A 19,674-nucleotide genomic window follows, 5' to 3' on the forward strand; every position below is an offset into this window, starting at 1 on the left:
ACATCGCTTCCCACTTAAAAACAAAATCCTCAAAGAACAGCCCTTCAAAGTCCTTGCTTGATTTGCACCAATAGAACAGTAGAGGATTGTAAATGAGAAAAACTTCAAAAGATATAAAAATGCTGAAAATGAAGCCATAAAAAAGTGCTAAATGTGGCTAAACATATGGCATATTGACCCAGATTTTTTTTTATTGGCATTTTTTAGCATTCGTGAAATTGAAGCCATTCTTTAGGATAAAGGACCTGATCCTGGTTGGTACCATTTAAGCTAGGAGCGACATCACTATATTTCTTGTTAAATATTATTTTGGGAAGTATAAAGGATTTCAATAACAAGACAAGAAAGAAAAACTACCCAAGAGGTCGAGATGACCTAATATAGAGGTACAAAAAAAAAAAAAAAAGATGCATGGTCATACCTAGTTAAAAAACAAGCAACAGCAACCCGTCACTCAACTATCCCTGAAAAGCAGTGAATCTCATCTAAAAACTAAGTCCTCAAAGAAGAGCCCTCTGAATATTTAGGGGATCTTTTACTCAAGTAAAATGTGTATATATATACATATATAGGATCTTATTAGTGTGTAATTCAGTTTTCCTTCGATATCTTAGTTGTGTAGTATTGCACTTGAATCTATGTTTAACCATGTGCATGCCATTGTAGTGCAGGCTGCTGTGCGCATAGAGGCTTTGTCTGGATTCAACAGTTCTATTTTTAGTCCTTACCTCCTTCCTCAGGTATCCTATTTGCTGTCATTTTCTCATCTTATAAATACAGCATACCGCTCAAGTAGGATCATTATTTCACAGATGTCACCTGATCAGATGATTGTAAGTTTGTAATCATCTGATATAATGGTCCTGAAAAAAATTGTGGAACGGATACTTACAATCATCTGAGCAGTTGATTTTTGTCATAGATCGCGTTGGTGGGATAAACATGTCTGACCTCCTTGCTTGTACAATGTTTGTCTCTGCATCACTTGTAATTGGTCATTGACATTTGTTGGTATCTTTCGACCAATTTGTTTCTTGGTTTTGTCATTCCAAATCAAAGCAAAAATTACTATAAAAAGCATCCATGTTTCAGTTATGATGCAAATCATTTTGGAAGAAACACTGAAAGGAGATCAATAGCCACGATTAAACCTCATTGTTGAAATGGGTTGATAGGGATCATTTATTTTCTTCTCTTTTTTTAGTTTAGATTTTTGCATAAAAAAAAAAACACACTCAAAATGCAAATAATTTCCCTTTAAATCTTTCTCAAGCATGAAGGGAGATGAAATCAAGGAATTAAAACCAACGGTATGCCTTCATGAAAGTAGATGACATTTAGGAATTAAAACCAACGGTAACATTGCCTTCAACAGAATTAATGAAAATTTGGGTTCTGTTCCAGAAGGATATTATTCTACTTGTTCCTCTTCCTTTTTTATTTTATTTTTGTTTATTGGTTCTTCTGTAGATTCAAGCTAGAATTGGACAGAAATACTGAGGCAAGACGGTGGGGGAAGAAGAGGAAAAACTGGACTGTTAGGGGATCTGATTTGGGATTTGGAATTGGGTTAAGGATTTGGATGACAATAGGAAAAGGGTTTACAAAATCCCAATTGGCTATTGAAATGTAAAATGCAAAGTTTTATAAATTACGATATTTTGGTTGGGGTTGGATAAGGGTTAAAGGAAAGGGGAAATGATTAAGGGTTGAGGTTTCAAGAATCAAGAATTCAAGAAAGGTAAGAGAAAGTAATAAAAAGAAAAAATAAAGATTAGAAGAAAAAAAAAGGATAGAAAGATAGAGCCTTCGAATCACACAAAAAATGGTGGAGAACTCACTTCACTTCACTTCATGAAAGAAACTCAATTATTTATTCATTAAATCCTCTTTGTTAAAATAAAAAACTAATACAATCTAATATATAAAGAAAATAAATCCAAGAATCTTAATCAAACTAAATGCCAAATAAATAACCTAGTTTCATAACTTTCTCTCTCCTAATTTTTCAACCCTTATAAACTTAAATAAAAGACTAGTTAAATTTACCAAACTACCTTTAAATATTATACTAAGAGCATAGGCCAATAAAACATGAAAATAAGCCCCAAAAACATAAAAATAAAGCCCTAAAGTAGAAATCTAAATAAAAATTAATGTCTACTTTTCAAGTTTTGATGTCCCCATAAAAAACTGCAAATGAATCAGGTTTACCAATGATGCATTTAGATCTCTGTAGCTAAATTCTTCTACCTGGGCCTCTCTCTCCCCTCACTCTCATGAAAACTAACAATAACTCAAAAGATCAATGCTCAAAATAAAGAATTATGGTTCAAATTTTTTTTGGGATGTTGTAGGATTTTGTTTCTCAATTATTTATGAATGATAGTTGAAATGCATATAAAAATAGTAGATTTCATATGATTTTTTGGTCGTGGAAAAAGCATGTAGTGTTGAACTTGCTACAGAGGCGGGGTACCCTTAAATTCTATATTTTTTTTGATAGATAAAGATAAATTTATTGATAAAGAAAACGAGGGGGTCGAGATGACCATCCCAAGAATCAAAGATAAGCAACAAGAAAAACAAAACAAGGAAGAAAACAAATAACACCCAAAAAACAAGAAACTCTCACGACAACGAACAAACCCTATCCCATCTCACAATAAAATCTTCAAAGAAAACCCCCTTAAATTCCTTATAGAGTTTGCTCCAAGAGTACAAAAACTCCAAAATAGACATAACTAGACCTTCCGTTGAAAAACCTTTCCCCTCAAAGATGTATCGATTATGTTATGTCCAAATACCCCAACAAATAGCAAAAGGTGTCAAGAACCAAAAAATCCGTTTCAAAACCGAAAATGAAGCTCCCCACGTCAACCACAATTCCGGTGTCGATTTGACTGAGTAAGGAAAGCAGCCCACTACCCCAAATAAAGATAAAAAATGTGACCACATGTGATGTGCCACCCGGCAATGAATGAATAAGTGGTCCACTGATTCCGCCTGGATTCTACACATACAACATTGGTTTGGTGAAATAAAACCTCTTCTAATCAGCTGATCTAAAGTTGCCAATCTCCCTAGAGCCGCCATCCAGATGAAGACCGAAATCTTTGGAGGTACTTTAAATTCTAATTTTAAGGAGGGGGCAAGCCTATTCTACATTTTCTTGCGTTTCTTTCAATGGACAATACCAGTGTGAATTTTTTTTTTTAAGTTTCTTCTCTTCCTAAGGTGATGACTAGGATCCTCACATGTAAATCATTGATATTGACAAAACAAAAGTCAAATTTTGAAACTAGTTCTTACCCCCTCTTGTAAATATTATTAGAGTTAACCCCTTGCAGAACCAGAAATCCTAGCTCCTCTCATTTTTTGGGAAAAAGAAATGGAGCTTTTACCTTACCCATTACATGAAGTGAAGGATTTTAAGCTCAATTTAGAATAGGTTTCTTGAAGATGGGGTTGTGTAGGTTGCTAATGAAGGAAGAGGGAAGAAGAGGAACAATGAAGGATGAAGAGGGAAGAGATGAGATGAATCTTCAAGAGAATGAAGAAGATTGAATAAAAATCCTATTAAACAAGGAAGAAACTTGAAAGAGAGATAGGTTTAGGTGAAGAAAACAAAGTCTACACGATCTGATCAAGATCAGACGGTGTAAATGCTTTAAGTTTTAATTGCTTTTTTTAAACCTGTTATGAGGATATTTTGCTCCTTTGTTTTCTTCCCTTCTCTCTGAGCGTTTGTTAAATCTGGATATAAGGCGCTGCTGCGGGGGATTTACTTGGTTGGGTTTTAAAAAGAAAATAAAAACTGATGAGAATGTGATTCTAGCCCATACTGCAATAGCTTTTGAGATTGAAAAACACTTCAATAAATATTGTGGCCTAAGGATCCAAATTTCACTGTTTCAGTCACAAAAATCCATAATTACAGTTTCTTGCACTTCATGGTGCAGGATTTCTTAATCAAAACTCTACCTTGGGTGTTTTCCAGCAATGAGAAAAATGCAATTTCTCAATGGACTAAGCCATATTGAAATATCCCCCTTTGTGGAAAAAATAATTGCAACTTCTCAGTGGATGAAACGCTATCGAAAACACTTCCTTCCCGAAAGCTCTCGCAGTAATGTACAATCGCGTTCCCATCAGACTCTAATATGTACTTCAACATGTATGTTTGCTATTTAACATGTTTTCTTGTTCCACATTGTTATTAAAATTATTGTGAATTCAAAATGTGTTATACAAATATCAGTCCTGGTCAGTAATTTGGTGTTATCATCATCATCATAATGCCTTATCCAACATGTTGGGGTCGGCAACATGAGTCCCATTTTTACCATGTTTTTTGAATGTTTCCTATGTATAGATATTCATACTTCAAAAGTTTAACATCGGGCATTTAATCTATGTTATGCCCTATCCATAGTTGTCAAATAAGATCATGTATTCTATTTTAAGGCATATAATGTGATTTTATGATATCGTATACAATATAAAGAACTTTGGTCATCATGCCATCACATACACAAGTATGTGATCGTATTATACAGTATGCAATCACATATGTTCCAATGGTCAAATTTTTTTTTCTATGGGGCTAATAGTTCTTTTTTAAAACCTTCTATAAATACACCATTCTCACCCACCACCCTCCCAATTTCTGCAACATTTTAACCCAATTTCAATATTCTTCTACTCTCATTTAAGCTTACTTACATTGTCACACTCTGAATTTCACTATTCCTGTATGTATGTTTATAAATCATATTTAAATTAATTAATTTTTTTAATTTTATGTGTTCTTAAATACTTCTTGAACATGAAAATCTAATAAATTATAATGAAATTGATAACAAAAGATTACTAAAATGTTTTTTTCTGGAGTTATTATAATAATTGCAAAAAATTTCTAATTTTTTTTTCTTCTTTTTAATCTTTCCTTATTTTCTCTATTTTAAAAAATTGTGTGCATTTGCAAACGCACAATTGCTTATGTAATTTGAAAACACTGATCCTATCTGGGTATGACTTATATTTTCACTTCATTTCTTTCTTCAACTCTTCATAATTTCTAGATTTTCCTTACTGTTTCGTCCCAATTTAGGTATCACTAGGTGATCCAATTGAGAATATCATGACATCATTTGAAGATGTTCAGCCGCTACCAGCCAAATCAGACTTGAAGAAAGTAGTAATGCGTTTCTTTAGGGATCCTGTTGTGCCTGTTACAGACGAATGGGGAAGTTGCATAGGCCTCGTACATCGCGAAGACTGCAAGGAGGTACTTTCTCTTCATCCCCACTTGTTATCTCTCAGTAAATCTGTGGTTTTTTCCTAACCTACGTGGACCTTGTTTGAGCTTAAGTACTTTACAATTCCGCTTTCCTTTAATTATTTCAAATCATGTATTTATCAACAGCAGATGTGGAATGAGTTGGCTAAAGTTGTTTCTTGTTAATGATTTGAATCCTGGATTCAGAGACACTTTAGCTCACTCACAATTATACTAATAAGAACTAAACATGATAGTAAATTTTCTGGATGTACTGAAAATTCCTCGTTGCGTACTGCATATAAAGCATATTCTTTCATAGAACAGATGACATTTTGTATGATCTTGAAGTGCACTTGACATGAATTTTTTAAGTCCCTTCTGTGAACCCATTCAATTGATTGATGGGAAGACCTACAATCGATATTGCATAAATATATTTACCCATGAACACAATCTATAAAATTGCCATACCGATAGTGAAATTGCAAGTGATCAAGACACGAGATGTCTGCCTAAGAGACATCCTATTTTAAAGATCCCAGTTTGAACAACCATTACCATCTGATGTATCACATTCTTTCATAAAATAAAATAAAAAATGTGACTGAATATCCAGGAAAGAAGGCATGCTTCCTATCGCCCAATCGGTATGATCTATGACATAGGATCCTATGTGTGAACCCTAAATGTGAGCCATTTGTGCATCTGTCCGGATGATTATGTTTACAATTTATATTCACTTGTCAGATTTCCTTCATTATAATTTACATCTAATCTTTTTTGTACAGATGAACACATCCCTTTCAACAATTATGCGCAGCCCACCTCCTTGTGTTACAACCTCGACATCAATTGGCCGAGTCATCAATTTACTTCTGGAGAAGAGACACAAAATGATTATTGTTGTCAAACCTAGCAATATATATGAGAATGGTTCAAATTTAAGAGCAGTTGGGGTTTTTACATCTGAACAATTGTTTAGACTCTCTACTTCTGCATCAGAGGGGCAAGAACCTTGTATATCTAGAACATCAATATAAGGGAAAATATATTTTGTTCTTTTTATTTTTTTCCTCTGATTTTTGGCTGATGTTGAGAAGAGCAACTTTTGGAGTGGGTCAGATAAAGCGTATATATATATCTGTATCCTTATCCAACTCTCTATCCATATCTGATTTGTCACGCACTTTAGCAATTTCAAGCAGATATCCGAGTCGGATGCATATGCTTCACTGTGAAGATGATAGAAGAACCTAAGGGTTATACATATATCTTATTGTGATTTTGAAGTATTACACTCGGATAAATGGATATTCGGATTGGATAGGATGCATATCCATGTCTGACCTTAAAAAAAGAAAATTGGGATAAAATAATTACGGATAAGTCTACCTGAATTCTTAATCGGGTATGGATATAATATATATCCATACCCGAATAACTTGGGTCGGTTGAGTTGGGTAAACAATAGTATCCGACCCATTACCAACTCTAGTCAAGGTGTTGTGAAGGCATGAACTTGCTTTTGTTTAGGTTTGGGAAGGTGCAGCCTAACTATTGTCCTCCGTAGCGGGATTCGGACCATTAGGGTTGTGGTTGCCTGATCTACCTTTCAGATCTGAACCTGGTTAAATGGGTTTGGGTCCCTTCTTTTGGATCAGATTATTAAATGAAGGGTAATTTGGGCATACCCCTCGGGCGATTCAATAATACTTGAGATACCCCTACATTTTCAAACTGTTGATGTACCCCCTTTTACTGTGGTCTTCCACTAGAGCCTAGCCGACGATAGAGGTAACACCACCCTCCACCCTCATTTCCAAGCTTTTGTCCTAAACCCTTTTACTACTCACACACCCAACCACCACCAAAACCCATTAATTATTCTGATTTCCTTTATTGTTTCGTCTCCTGACACAATTAGAAGAAATGAAGAGACATCCAACGGATAGCCAAATAAATGTTTCAAGTCCTGTCCCAATAATTGAAAGATGGTTCCGTCTCTTCCATTCAAGGTTTCTATTTGTGTGTCATGACTTTGAAAATATAGAAATATCTCAAATATTCACCAAAAATATGTGGGTACTATAAAAGGACGATTTGTTGCAGAGCACCTACTATGTGTTGCACTCCATCACTTAAAAAAAATATAAAAATAAAAATCCATTGCACTCCACGGATATGATTGCACTCCAAAATAACAATTTCTTTTCTTCTTTAAAATCACAAAGAAACCACGACGCCAAAACTTCTTAAGATCTACATTCAACTTTCAAGCCTTCATGTACTACTAGGGTAAAAATCCTGGGAGTTCTTTGTAAAATTTATAGAACTTGTAGTAATCATGGTTATGGGCCTTTTTTAAATAACTCATTATTAGAGTAAAATTCTTGTGGGGTGCAAAAAGTAGGGCTAGGACGACAATTTTGAAAAAAAAAATCATTATTTCAAGGTTTGGAGTGCAATTGATACTAGTTTAATGGCTCCGGGTACCATTCAATTTTGGAAAAATTACTTAAAGGACCATGACGGAGGGATTTCTTTCTAAATAGTCCTTAAGTTTTTAACAGTAGCTTGATAGTCCATTTAGTAAACTTTTCTTTTCTTAATAGTCCCTCATTATTGACGAGCTCACCACTTTTTATTGTTGAGTTTGATATTTTTTATTGTAAAATTCGACAATTTTTAAAAAATGTCGTATTCAAAACTGAAAAGTGATGCACTCGATTCTTGCCCAATTAAGGGTTGTCACACCATTATTTATGCCATTGTTCCATTCGAAAAGTGATCTTGTACAAGTTGGATACTTGGAGTGTCAATGGGTACATATTTAATCGAAACCTGAATTGAAAACCTCAATTCTGGATCCCCTTTTATTGGAATCGATTAGAGTTTGGTCTCTTGAACCCCAAGGGGTTGGCCTAGTGTCAAGCTGAACCTCGATACACTGCTCAAGAAGGGTAGCTCAAGTGTTCAAAACTCCACGAAACAATGAATTCCTTGAGGCCACCCTCTAAGGTCCAGTTGACCCTCAACTCAACCAATTGCAACTTTCCAAAGGGGCGGTGCATGTGAACGTGGGATTAATCTCACCCGAAGTGGGGATACCAAAAAAAATAAAATAAAAAAGGGTTTAATCTCTTGTAACTAAATCGATTGAAAACCAAAATTGATAATAACCCATAGGAACCGAGAACCAAAATTGTACAAGGAGAAATTTTTGACGATTCTGATTTTGATTCCATTAATTTGCGACCTGAAATAGTAACCAATAGGAATTGGAATGGATAAAATTTAATGGTTCTAATTCTGATTCCTTTAATAATCGAATCGGAACTGACCCATTGACTACCTTAGAGCCTAGTTCATGGTTTTTAAACTCGTCCGAGACCGAGACGTATCGCCCGAGTTAACTCGGTATCAGAGCTGAACGAGACCAACTCACAAATTGATTTTTTTGACCGAGTTTTACATCTTATGTACAAATTTTCGAGTTATCTCGTGAGACGTCTCAAACGTATCGGAAAACTCGTCCGAGACGACTCGGTATCGGAGCTGAACGAGACGAGACGCGATACCGAGTTTAAAAACCATGGCCTAGTTTGGATATAAGACCCTATGGTAGAGTGGTCGTGTACAAGCTTGATGATGGGGTCTTAAAGCTCGTTTGGTAGTTTAGTAATAAGAATTACTTTCTACAGTGACACTGATTTATACTTTTCATGGATTGGATAGCTCAGTATCTAAAGTGGGTTTGACTAATAATAATGAGGATAGTGATGTTAATGACAATTCTTTGATTGGCAGGCTATTTAATTTCTTTTCCAACTGTCCCAACTAAACTTGCCCAACCATTTAAAGACTTTCAATGGGCCAATATTTTATAGGTAGAAAAGTTGGGCATAGCCCATCAAGGGTATCTAAATATGGATACTTATCTTGACTGTCAACCATTTTTTCTCTTGATCGGACGGTTACGATTCACTGATTGCATATTTTTTTTGTTATTATAGATTATCCAAAGCCGATTGAGCTGATGATCAATATATGATTGGTTGTTTCGATCATTATCATTCAAAGTTATTTTATGGGACTTAAAAAATTACACCCATAAAGGTAAAGATCGAAAACAATAGATGGCAAGAAAATTCCCAAAAGTGAGCATTTTCATTAGTGAGGTCTCATGACTTTGGGAATTAATTTAAATAGTGCTTGTAATCTCATTAAATTTAATAGTTATATAGTTATGATTATACTCTTAATAATTAAGTTTTATTTTTTTTCTTCTCTTTTACTTAATTTTTTTTCATTTATTTTATATATGAAATTCACAAATCTTAAGAGACCCAAAAAATATCAAATGATGCTTTAATTACATATAAGAGCATTCTGATCATTTTTATAGAATAAATAATAATCTCAGCTTTTGCACACGACACTCCACTTTTCCATTATGATTAGCAAACAATAATTTAACTAAACATACTTCCCAATCGAAAATGTTGGCAATATTACCAAATAGTCCCTTTATTTTTAAGATCATTAACAATTATGGATTGGATATAACTACACATTGATCCTTAGTCGAAGATTCAACCCAAGTGTTAATTACAAGACCTTGACTATCAGACTTACGATATTTATATCGCCTTTTCTCTAGAATCTTTAATATTTATTTGTAGAAAATATAAAACATAAGGGAGGGAATGCAAAACCATCATGTAGATTTGAGGACAAGAAACTTATTGTTCGAATAGAGTCTAAACAGATTGAATGCAGAGATGGAAGAAACCACAGCCATGAAGATGAAAGCAACGAGACCGCAAAAAAGTGCACCGCCGATCTGAAAGCAGAATCTTGTGTATACGTTGCACATCTTCAACCACTGGAACTGATCAGCCCCTGTTATTGCCAGATGTGAGGCCTGAGCTGCAGCTAAGACGGCCACTAAGCTAATGTATGCTACCATCTGTATTAAACAAACAAAGTAGGAAACGTTACATTACGTTGCACAGAGTGATTTTGATGAAAGCTAAAACTAGTGAATTTGCTTATGATCACTTCTTAATATTATAAAGTTATGTATACATATATGAAACACAATTTGACGAGGATGAGGAGATCTTCCTCACAAAAAATCCGATATTCTGAAACTTCTAAACCCATTAAAAGTAGTTTGCAAGTTGAAGAATCATGAACCGTCAATTTTTCTTTTTAGCTTGTATACCACTTTTGATGGGGTTAGAAGTTTTAGAATGAGCTGATTTGTTTTTTTTTTTTTTATTTTAAAGAATGGTGATCTCCTCACCATAAAGATTATCCTAAGTAAAAAAAACAATATCATATTTCATAAACCATATTTATAAGACAATAGTTGTAAACATAGGGTTATCAATTATGGGAAAGAGATCAACCTCACAAACAATCAGCCCATTCGAAAATCCCAATTGAATCATTTCGGAACTTTTATCCCATTTATGACAAATGATTGTTAACATAAGGTTGTCACTTGATCTGATATTGTATATCTATGTAATAAAACATAAATGTTTACTACAATTTTGTGAAGGGTAATATAGGGTTTACCTTATGCATTCTATTGTTTTTTTTTTCACCCCTTTAATTTTCTAGTATTTCCTCTCCCTTCTCCTCCTTCTAATGATATCCATCCAAGTTGAATAATATTTCTCATCTCCTCCTTTCATAATAAAAACCCTCTAATACTTTATTATCTTTTTCTCTTTAACCCTCTTAACCTCAAAAGTTTTTAATAATACCCTTTTAACTTTATTTTTTTGTTTCTACCTTCTTTAACTCCTAAAGAAGATGTCTATGCCTAGCGAATTCTAGTTATATAATAAAACATAACGATGACTCCCACACCCTTTATCGATCACGTCAAAAGAGATAGGGAATCTTGCGGAAACTTTTTAATTTTATTGTTTTTTCTCTTTTACCTCCCTTTCTAAGAATACCCCTATGATTTTATTCCTTTTTCCTCTTTTATCTTCTTAACCTAAAGAAGATGCCCGACGGGCAAACTCATATACATAGTTTTAACATTAAAATAACTAAATGAGTAAATAGCTTATTAATGTAATTTTACCCTATGGTGTTTGAAGTTCTAACCATAGTTTTAAAACTCCTTGACTCAGACTAGACCATAAATCTAATTGATCAAGTCAAGAAAATAAATTTTAACCAAGCTATACAGCTATGTATTTAATACTTTTGTAGAGAACAAAAAATAAATATTATTATTTATTTAAAGTACTATAAATTATTTTTGAATATTTATAATTTTTTAATAAATTTATTTGATTTGTCCAAGTTGACTTGTGAGTCGTCAACTTAACTCAACCCATGGATATTCGAGTCGAATCTTCAAGTTTTTAAAACTATATTGGTTTGAGGAGTTGGTTCTTAGTTGTACGGTTGTCCAAAATATTGCCACATGGCACACCCTTTGCCCCCAATCTCATGGAAGTGGATCCTCTGTAGCACATCATTCATGTAGCAACCTTGTAGTATGCTTTAAACGATTGGAAGATATATAGGTCTTTTTTTAAAAATTAACATCTCAGCCTCTTGTGATCATGACTTAGATCTGATTATAAGAAAGAAAAAATAAAAAAACGAAGTTTCTTTTTATGAAGATCGACGTCTACCCAAATTTTAATTTTTTAAGATCCTATGTTATCGCTTATGTTGGCCTCTTCCAACTATTTAAAGTGTGCTTCAAAGTTACTAGAGGAACGGTGTGCTACAGAGGATCCGCTTCCCAATCTCACACGCATGTATGAACGTGTGGTGCAGCCTATGGTGAACCTATAAATCCAAATATTAACGTAGTAAGTGATTCCTAGGATTCTAGTTTTTCTTATTATTATGAGTTTGGGGACCAATCTTTTTCATCCATGGCCCCACTCATATGACAGATGATATGGCCAAACCTTAACATCAGACCGATTTTGGACTTAGAGGTTCACCAAACGCATTAATGATCAAGACCCAAAAATGGATGGCATCCGAATGGTGTTAAAAAAGTTGTATAATGAAATTCCCCAATGATCTTGACCTTATAAATAAAAGGTAAAAATACGAATTAATGGAAAAGGAATTTATATGTTCACACATAATCTTGGCCATGTAAATATGAAATCCCATCTTTAATGGGCCGGGCCAAAATCTGGCCCATTGACAGTCTTTGTCATGGGGTGAACATTTCCATATGTGAAACAACAACATCATAATCACAAGTCACTAATGTTCTTGTCCATCCAAGTGAAGGTAAACCCGCAACAACAATTGATTTACGTATCCTGAATAGGATTTTCTTTGATCTTGTGATAGAAACACTTACTTATATTAGTTGTCATGTTGTTTGTTTGACATTGATCCTAATATGGGTTTAACATGCATATTGTTTGTCTAACATTGGTACAAGTTTAATTTGATATTGTAAATATTTTAAATTCAAATTTCATATTAAATTGTAACCCCAAAATAATTATCACAAAATAAAATATTAAAACAAAACTTATATTTTAATTAAGAATAAGAAATATTTCATCATCATGATTTTTGTCACTATGTATCTAACGTAGAGGACAAAATTCTATGAAATTAAAAAAACTAAAAATACTTAAAAATATTGTTTTTTATCTTTAGATTTTATTTTTAAATTTCATAGTTGTCCATTTTAAAAACCTTGGATGAAGTCAAAAAAAAAATTTATTGTTTGAGTTTTCCCTTGAAAAGCAGAGGGTTGTGGTGTTCGATTTCCAATGTGGCAATCCATTTGAGCTCAACAACCCGTAGTAAGATTTGAAATCTTACTAAGTTAGTAAAGAAAGTGTATTTCTCCAAGGTAATCAATGAATTACATTCAATATAAAAATAGAAAAACACTTTCCATACTGACATATAAAATCTCCAATCTTACTAAGGGTCATTGGGCCCACTTGAATTATCACATCGGTAATCCAACACCACAACCCACTACATTTCATGGAAAAAATTCAAATAGAAAAACAAAGCCACAAAATCTTTTTTTTTTTTTATTTTATGAATTTCATCCAATGTTTTTAAAATGGACAGCTATTAAACCCCCAAATTTAAAAGTAAAATATAATGGTAAGAGATAATTGATTTTTGAATTTTTTTCCCAAAAAGTTCTTAAAATTTTCTAATCTACATCCTTAAAATTTCATATTTTACTAAGTTAGTCAAGGTAGTTTGACTCATATTCTATTTCATCAAGTGGAAGCGTGTTGAGGTTTGTGTTAGGCTGGAACGGTGAAAGATAAGGAGAGAGATGGGTTTGGTGAAAGAGTTTGAACAAATATAAGAAAATAGAAATAATAATTTTTTTTTTTTTTTTATGTTAAAAGGAAAGTTTGCTAAAACTAAGAAAGAGGAATCCCGATGTTTTGGTGGGATTCCTCTTCCCCTATTTTTTAGACACGCTAATCTTCCAACTGATTATGCTAATCCTTTTTAAGTTTCTATATGTGTGGGCCATGTTCGGCACCCTACTAGTTACCCTACGTTTTGCCATACATGTTTTTATCCTACGTGGGTTAAAAATTTTGGAATGGGCTGATTTTTTATGAGGATGATCTCTATGGTGAGGAGATCTTGCTCACCAAAAATCAGCCCAATCCGAAACTTCTAACCTAAAAAAAAAAATGATTTACAAAAAATAGATAGTCCACCATCCTTCATCTTGTAATTATAGTGAGGAGATCATCCTCACCAAAAATCAGCCTAGTCCAGATCTTCTGACAAAACACGGAGGGCAAATAGAAGGGTGCCGAACATTTTCCATATATGCCGGAAACAAACACAATTTTTACTGACAGTGTGTAAAGTTTTAATTTTCAAGTACAGCAAAAACTTACCCATAAATAAGAAACAAATAAAGGCCCATAAATTTACCTGGTCTAATAAGAAGGAAATCCAAGCAAGATTTACGTTCAGCTCGGTTGGGTTTCGCTTCAAGCAAGAAAAGATGAAATATTTGCTTATTTGAAGGAGATTATAACAAGCAGCAACAGATTCCACTATCACCAGAATCCTACAAAAGACCACAGTAACAAGAACAATAAGCATACAGAGAAAGATTTCTTTGTTTGAGTTAATTAGACAAAAGTCAAAACCCATCTCAAATTTAAGCAAATAAAACGAACCCATTTGTTAAAATTACTCAAAAAAATCAACAAAAATAAAATAAAAATGAGAGGGAGAGGGAGAAATACTGTAAAGCTTTAACATCCTTGACAGTAGCTTTTTTCTTAAAGTAGCCAAACACTATCTTGGTCTGTGTGTCTAGTCCAACCAGACAAGCTGTTGTAACTAAAAGTCCCATAGAGAAGACTCTTAAAAGACTTTGAGCATTCGAAATTCTACCACCCATTTTCTCAGAGATAGGCTTTCTTGATTCTTCAATCTTCTCTTCTCTTCTTTTCTCTCTCTCTCTCTCTCTTTGTGTGTGTGTAAAAGAGGTAGCTGGCTTTAAAGAGAGCAGAGAGGAAACGTGAAATCTTCAGTTGGTCTCAAAACTTCTGTCAAAATAAATGTTTTCAACTGCTCAATGGATCTCCACGACTTCCTTTAATGCTTGAGGTGAACCGTTTGCTTGATAAGCTTGTCCTAACTAAGGGAAAAAAACAGGATAATTTTGAGGTATCCCTTCAGATTTTGGTAAGAATTAGAGAAGCTACCAGGTTTTCAAACTAATAACATGCCCCTTGACTCAATTCATCTTAGGGAGACTGATAAAAAATGACTGAAATCTCCTGACATCCACTTTAAGGTAAAAAAGTTTTATCTTCCTCTTCAATTGATCTCAAGATTATATCTCCTTCGATAAGGCTTTTGGGCAGGGGTGGAGCAGGGATTTTCTTGGTGAGGGGCAAACTATAGATTATTAGCAAGGTTGAAAATTTTGAAGATGACCCGTTTTAGGAGAAAAGTGAGGGGCTTTTTTAGTTAGAAATTAAAGAAATTGGCATTTAGGCCATTTCTCATTAGATTATGAGAGACGACCTGAGCCAAGGGGGCAATTTTATGATGGTTTTAAACATAGGGTGTCCTAAATATTCACAGAAGCGGCTACATGTTCCCTTGACCTAGGTATCACTGCATGAAAACTAGAAAATTCAACAAAAAAATTCGACAAATAATGAATTTTAGAAACCAAATTTTGACGGTCCAAGGCCGTTGAAATTTTTTTATGTTCTCTAGATTCAATAGCTTGGAGTGGTTGAATTTCTCTCATCCTCTATTAATTTAACGATTTTGGCCCGTTGAAAAAAAAAATCGACTACGAAAAATTCCACGCTTGAAGATAACTGATTTAAAAATAAAAATAATAAAAATAAAAAGAGGTTTTTTGGTTAGAGGTTGACAATAAAGTATTTAGGTTATTTTTTTGTTAGTCTAGAAAAGAAGAACAAGATGAAAGGGCACACATCATCAGTTTAAATCACAAGAATTTTAGCCAAAATGTAGAGGGGTGTCTAAAACACCTATAAAATTAAATTGGCAACAAGCTATTAAAGGGACATGTCATCATTTTGGAAAAATAAGGGTTTCCCAAATATTCACCAAACTGTAAGAGAATATTTAAATCACCCAGAAAATTAGGAGGTAAGAAGGTTGTACATACGTGAGAGTTTAGTGATTTAAACCTCATCTACTTGTGTTTGAAAATCATCATCATTCAAAGAGTTTAAGGTATGAATGAACACTATAAAAACATATTATGAAATTTATTTTAGGATAAATTTAGTGATTCAAAACTGGTCCAATCAAGAGATTGGGTAAAGAGATTCAGTTGTAAGGTGAGGAAGGTGTTAGGCACCCTATCTTACCCACCAAGTTAGCAGTTACCAAGATATTGGCTAAATGTGAAGAGTAAGACTATTTTTTTAAGGGTGGCGTTCAATTCAACTTTTTGGCAAAACATTTTTCAAAACATGAGTTAGAAGTTTTGGAATGGGCTGATTTTTGGTGAGGATGATTTCTACGGTGAGGAGATCATCATCACCAAAAATCAGCCCATTCCAAAACTTCTAACCCCATCAAAAATAGTTTACAAAAAATGGACGGTCTACGATTTTTCAAAAAGTAAACATGGAATGGGCTGATTTTTGGTGAGAATGATCTCCTCACCGTAGAGATCATCCTCACCAAAAACCAGCCCATTCCAAAACTTCTAACTCATGTTTTGAAAAATGTTTTGCCAAAAAGTTAGCCATTGAACGCTACCCTTTTTTTAATTAGTAGGATGATGATGATGAATATATGCATGGATATAAATGCATGAAATGATGGGTGCAAGTGTGTGTAATTGTCATGGGATGTTCCCACAAGTTGGGGTATTTTTATTTTCTTTGAGTTTGGAATATTAATTCTTTGACTCTACCATTTTTAAATGATATGTGCTCAAAGTGAGCTTGCCTTTTTTGTTTGTAAGGTTTTTAGAAACTTTCCATTAGTTGGAGAGATTCTTTAGAAGTTTAACCTTATATGAATGCATGAGTGAGTGTTTGCAAATGTGGGTGCATGCAAAATGTCCATAAGGGACTTATCTTGGACTTAGAGGGAAAGATTATCTCACATGGAGAAATTACTTTCTAACCACCCTTGCCATTTTATAATGATTACACAACATGATGCATGCAAAACTTAAAAAGAAAATAGAAATTGGACTTATAGATGGTAAGGATCATCTTTTGAAGGGATTAACTCTTAACCCATACTTGCCAATGGTGAGATAATTACAGTACATGGTATAAGATGAAGAATATGCAAAGACTTTTAAGGAGAATGTATGGACTTAAAAATGGTAAAAAGGGATTAACTCTTAACCCATATTTGTCAATGGAAATTATACTACATGATTGCAATGAAGTATAACTTCGAAGAACAATAGAGAAAATAGAGTGAGGGGGTAGAAGAGGTATTGGAGGGTATGCAAGTAAAGCAAAAAAATAAAAAAATTACATCAATTTTTTTATTGGTTTTCTTCCTTTTTTTCTTCTTCTTCTTCTTCTTGTTAAAACTTCAAATCATTTGAAAGTATATTTTTATAGAGCTTTGGGGCTTTAGGTAATTTTAAGAAGAGAATTTGACAGAAGTTAGAGAAGTTAGAAGACTCGTCTTCTTTTGTCTTGAAAATCTCCTTTATTTATAAAAGATTTAAACTTTACAAGCTCAACTTAATTTCAATAAAACCTCAATAAATGACCTTATCCAACCAAAGAGTCATTAATGGTCTTTTACGTCTCAATGGTTCTTAACGATCATGTAATCAAAGGGTAGGTGTGTAAAACCATTAAAGATTCTAGAGAATTCTTTTGATAGGCAAGTAAGACTTTGTCCTTGAGAGACAATAAGTTGGATAAAAGAATGTCAAAATAACATATAAATATATAGCATCCAAGAGAGGGTCTTAAGGGTAATTGTTTTGAATATAGTCTTATCAAACTTGATAGTAGGAGGATATATGTTCCTAAGTTCTAAAGAATTCTCTTTGGAGATCAAAATAGTTTTGGTACCTTGAACTTGGTCAATTTGCAAAGAATCCTTGAAAGGTAGTATTGAAATATGCAAAAGATGATGGTCTCAATTATTAATTACCTTAAATTGAATCTTAACAAATAAATGATATAGGAAGATAATTTTTCTTAAGGTTCTAAAAGATTATCTTTGAGGAACAAAAAAGATCTAAGTTCCTTGAACTTGATCAATTTGCATTGAACCTTGAAGGGTGTCCTTGAATTATACACAAAAGGGTGGCCTCAAAAGTCAATTACTTTAGATTGAATCTTAACAAATTAAGGATAGGACGATAATTATTTTTTCGAAGGGCCAAGGGTCAAATTTAAGAGACTCGCAAAATTACTAGAAAGCCAAGGGTAAGAGGATTAATGCATGCTTAATGAGAGGGGTGAAGAGGAAAAGTTACATTGCATTATCTTGAAAAAATAAGGATTAAAGAGGGTTAAGGTATAAAAATACCTTACTAGAATAACAGTTTGCTTCTTGGGCGAGTGAGGGACCAGACAAAATTGGTCCTTGGGTGAGTGATGGACCAAGCTAAAAGAACCTTGGTCCGTTGGTTGAAATTTTAAAATACCTATGAGGCCTAAGGTATCTTTTTAACGGCCCTTTTGGACTTTTCGAAAAATAATTGGGCTAAACCCCTTTTATGCTGGATTTTGGGAACTCTTAAGCACAATCCAAATAAAAAGAGGTGTCTACAAAAATCAAAGTGGGTACGCCATCAATTTGAAGAAACATGGGATATCTCAAATATTCACTAAAAATAGGGGAGGGGCAAAAAAATTGAGGGGGCAACGCGATCAAAGGCTTCTATCAGTTTGAGAACACAGAGAGGTCTTAAAATGATTACTAAACATAGAGGGATATCTAGATAACTCAAAAAGTTGAGAGGGGTCAACTACTCCGCTTGCCCCTGGTTTCGGGTAGGTAAGAGATAATGTAAGTTTTTGAAGAAAAATAAGGCTTTTTGCTAGGAGATTGAACAATTAAAAGTAAAATAAATAAATAATTTTTCTTGAAGAGTTTGAAGACATTGATTTTGAAAAAAAAAAATAGAAATAAATTAACGATCTATATGATTGGGCATTAAACTCGGTACGAAAGTGATTTTCAATGGAAATCTTCTCTTGTATGATTGCACACTTTCCTTAGAATTCATTTTTTTCCATCCTAGGGGAAAATGGTTTTCCCAACCCATCCCCTAGGAAAATGCCTTTTCCATTTTTTTCCTATTAATTTTTCAAAATTTCCCCCATTTCCCCCAAAAAATAAAAACCAACTCTCTTCTTGACATCATCCTAGTTGCCATAAAAAATAATGGAACTCATTTTTTCACGAGATTCATTTTGCCATGACCATTTTTCCAAAGAATTCATATTCCGTAGAAAATAAACTCCATGCAATCATATAAATAGAATTTTGACTATAGGGACAATGATTGTTTTTCATAAAAATTGTCAAAGGACACCGAATATACATATTGTTTCAAGCCCATTATCCTGTCAAGGACACTTTAAAGTATTATGTAAAAAATACCCTATTAAAAGTAGGGTAAATTACACTTTCACCTCCTTGATATTTTATGTTGAGGCCCTGGTGTATTGACAATTGCACTTACCTCTCATATAGTTATCTAAATTCTAAGGGATTTGTTTACCTCCTTTCCAACAAAAAAAAAAAAAAAACATTTAGATTTAACACTGTAAGTGAAAGGGGAGGTAACTGTAGTTATCACAATGCTAGGGAGTCAACATGGAATTATGTTAAACTAAAGGGGGTTAAAGTATAATTTATCCTTAAAATGTTTTTTTCAAAAA

At 33.5% G+C, this 19,674-nt stretch overlaps 2 protein-coding genes across 3 annotated transcripts in view; one reads left to right on the forward strand and one right to left on the reverse strand.

Annotated features, from left to right (window-relative positions):
- Nucleotides 1-6,349, forward strand: part of LOC147392891 (pentatricopeptide (PPR) repeat-containing protein / CBS domain-containing protein) — a 30,553-nt gene extending 24,204 nt beyond the window's left edge. Inside the window, exons 10-12 of one of the 2 annotated variants that reach the window (XM_086455553.1) lie at nt 672-740; nt 5,114-5,290; nt 6,073-6,349. In XM_086455553.1, coding sequence (XP_086311679.1) covers nt 672-740; nt 5,114-5,290; nt 6,073-6,324 — 498 coding nt within the window. In that variant the 3' untranslated portion in view covers nt 6,325-6,349. Of the gene's footprint in view, nt 1-671; nt 741-1,470; nt 1,836-5,113; nt 5,291-6,072 lie in introns of those variants that run through there. The other variant, XM_086455554.1, reaches the window with a different exon arrangement.
- A 3,444-nt stretch (nt 6,350-9,793) lies between these two features.
- LOC147392892 (CASP-like protein 2C1) lies at nt 9,794-14,864 on the reverse strand. The gene is made up of 3 exons (XM_086456822.1): nt 14,545-14,864; nt 14,225-14,363; nt 9,794-10,253 (listed from the first exon to the last, which is right to left on the reverse strand). Exons 1-3 carry the CDS (start codon nt 14,700-14,702, stop codon nt 10,002-10,004), a joined length of 549 nt encoding a protein of 182 aa, XP_086312948.1. The 5' UTR covers nt 14,703-14,864; the 3' UTR covers nt 9,794-10,001.
- Between the last annotated feature and the right edge of the window lie 4,810 nt (nt 14,865-19,674).

The sequence above is a fragment of the Akebia trifoliata genome, chromosome 10, assembly GCF_017979445.1.
Source record: "Akebia trifoliata isolate Shusen 1 chromosome 10, ASM1797944v1, whole genome shotgun sequence".
Taxonomy (NCBI): domain Eukaryota; kingdom Viridiplantae; phylum Streptophyta; class Magnoliopsida; order Ranunculales; family Lardizabalaceae; genus Akebia; species Akebia trifoliata.

Excerpts from the sequence above, each read along its gene's own strand:
- LOC147392892 (XM_086456822.1), bottom strand. The coding sequence starts at position 14,702 with ATGGGTGGTAGAATTTCGAATGCTCAAAGTCTTTTAAGAGTCTTCTCT. Across the intron at positions 14,364-14,544 it reads AAGGATGTTAAAGCTTTACA|GATTCTGGTGATAGTGGAAT; the intron begins GTATTTCTCCCT and ends GGTCTTTTGTAG. Across the intron at positions 10,254-14,224 it reads TTTCCTTCTTATTAGACCAG|ATGGTAGCATACATTAGCTT; the intron begins GTAAATTTATGG and ends TGTTTAATACAG.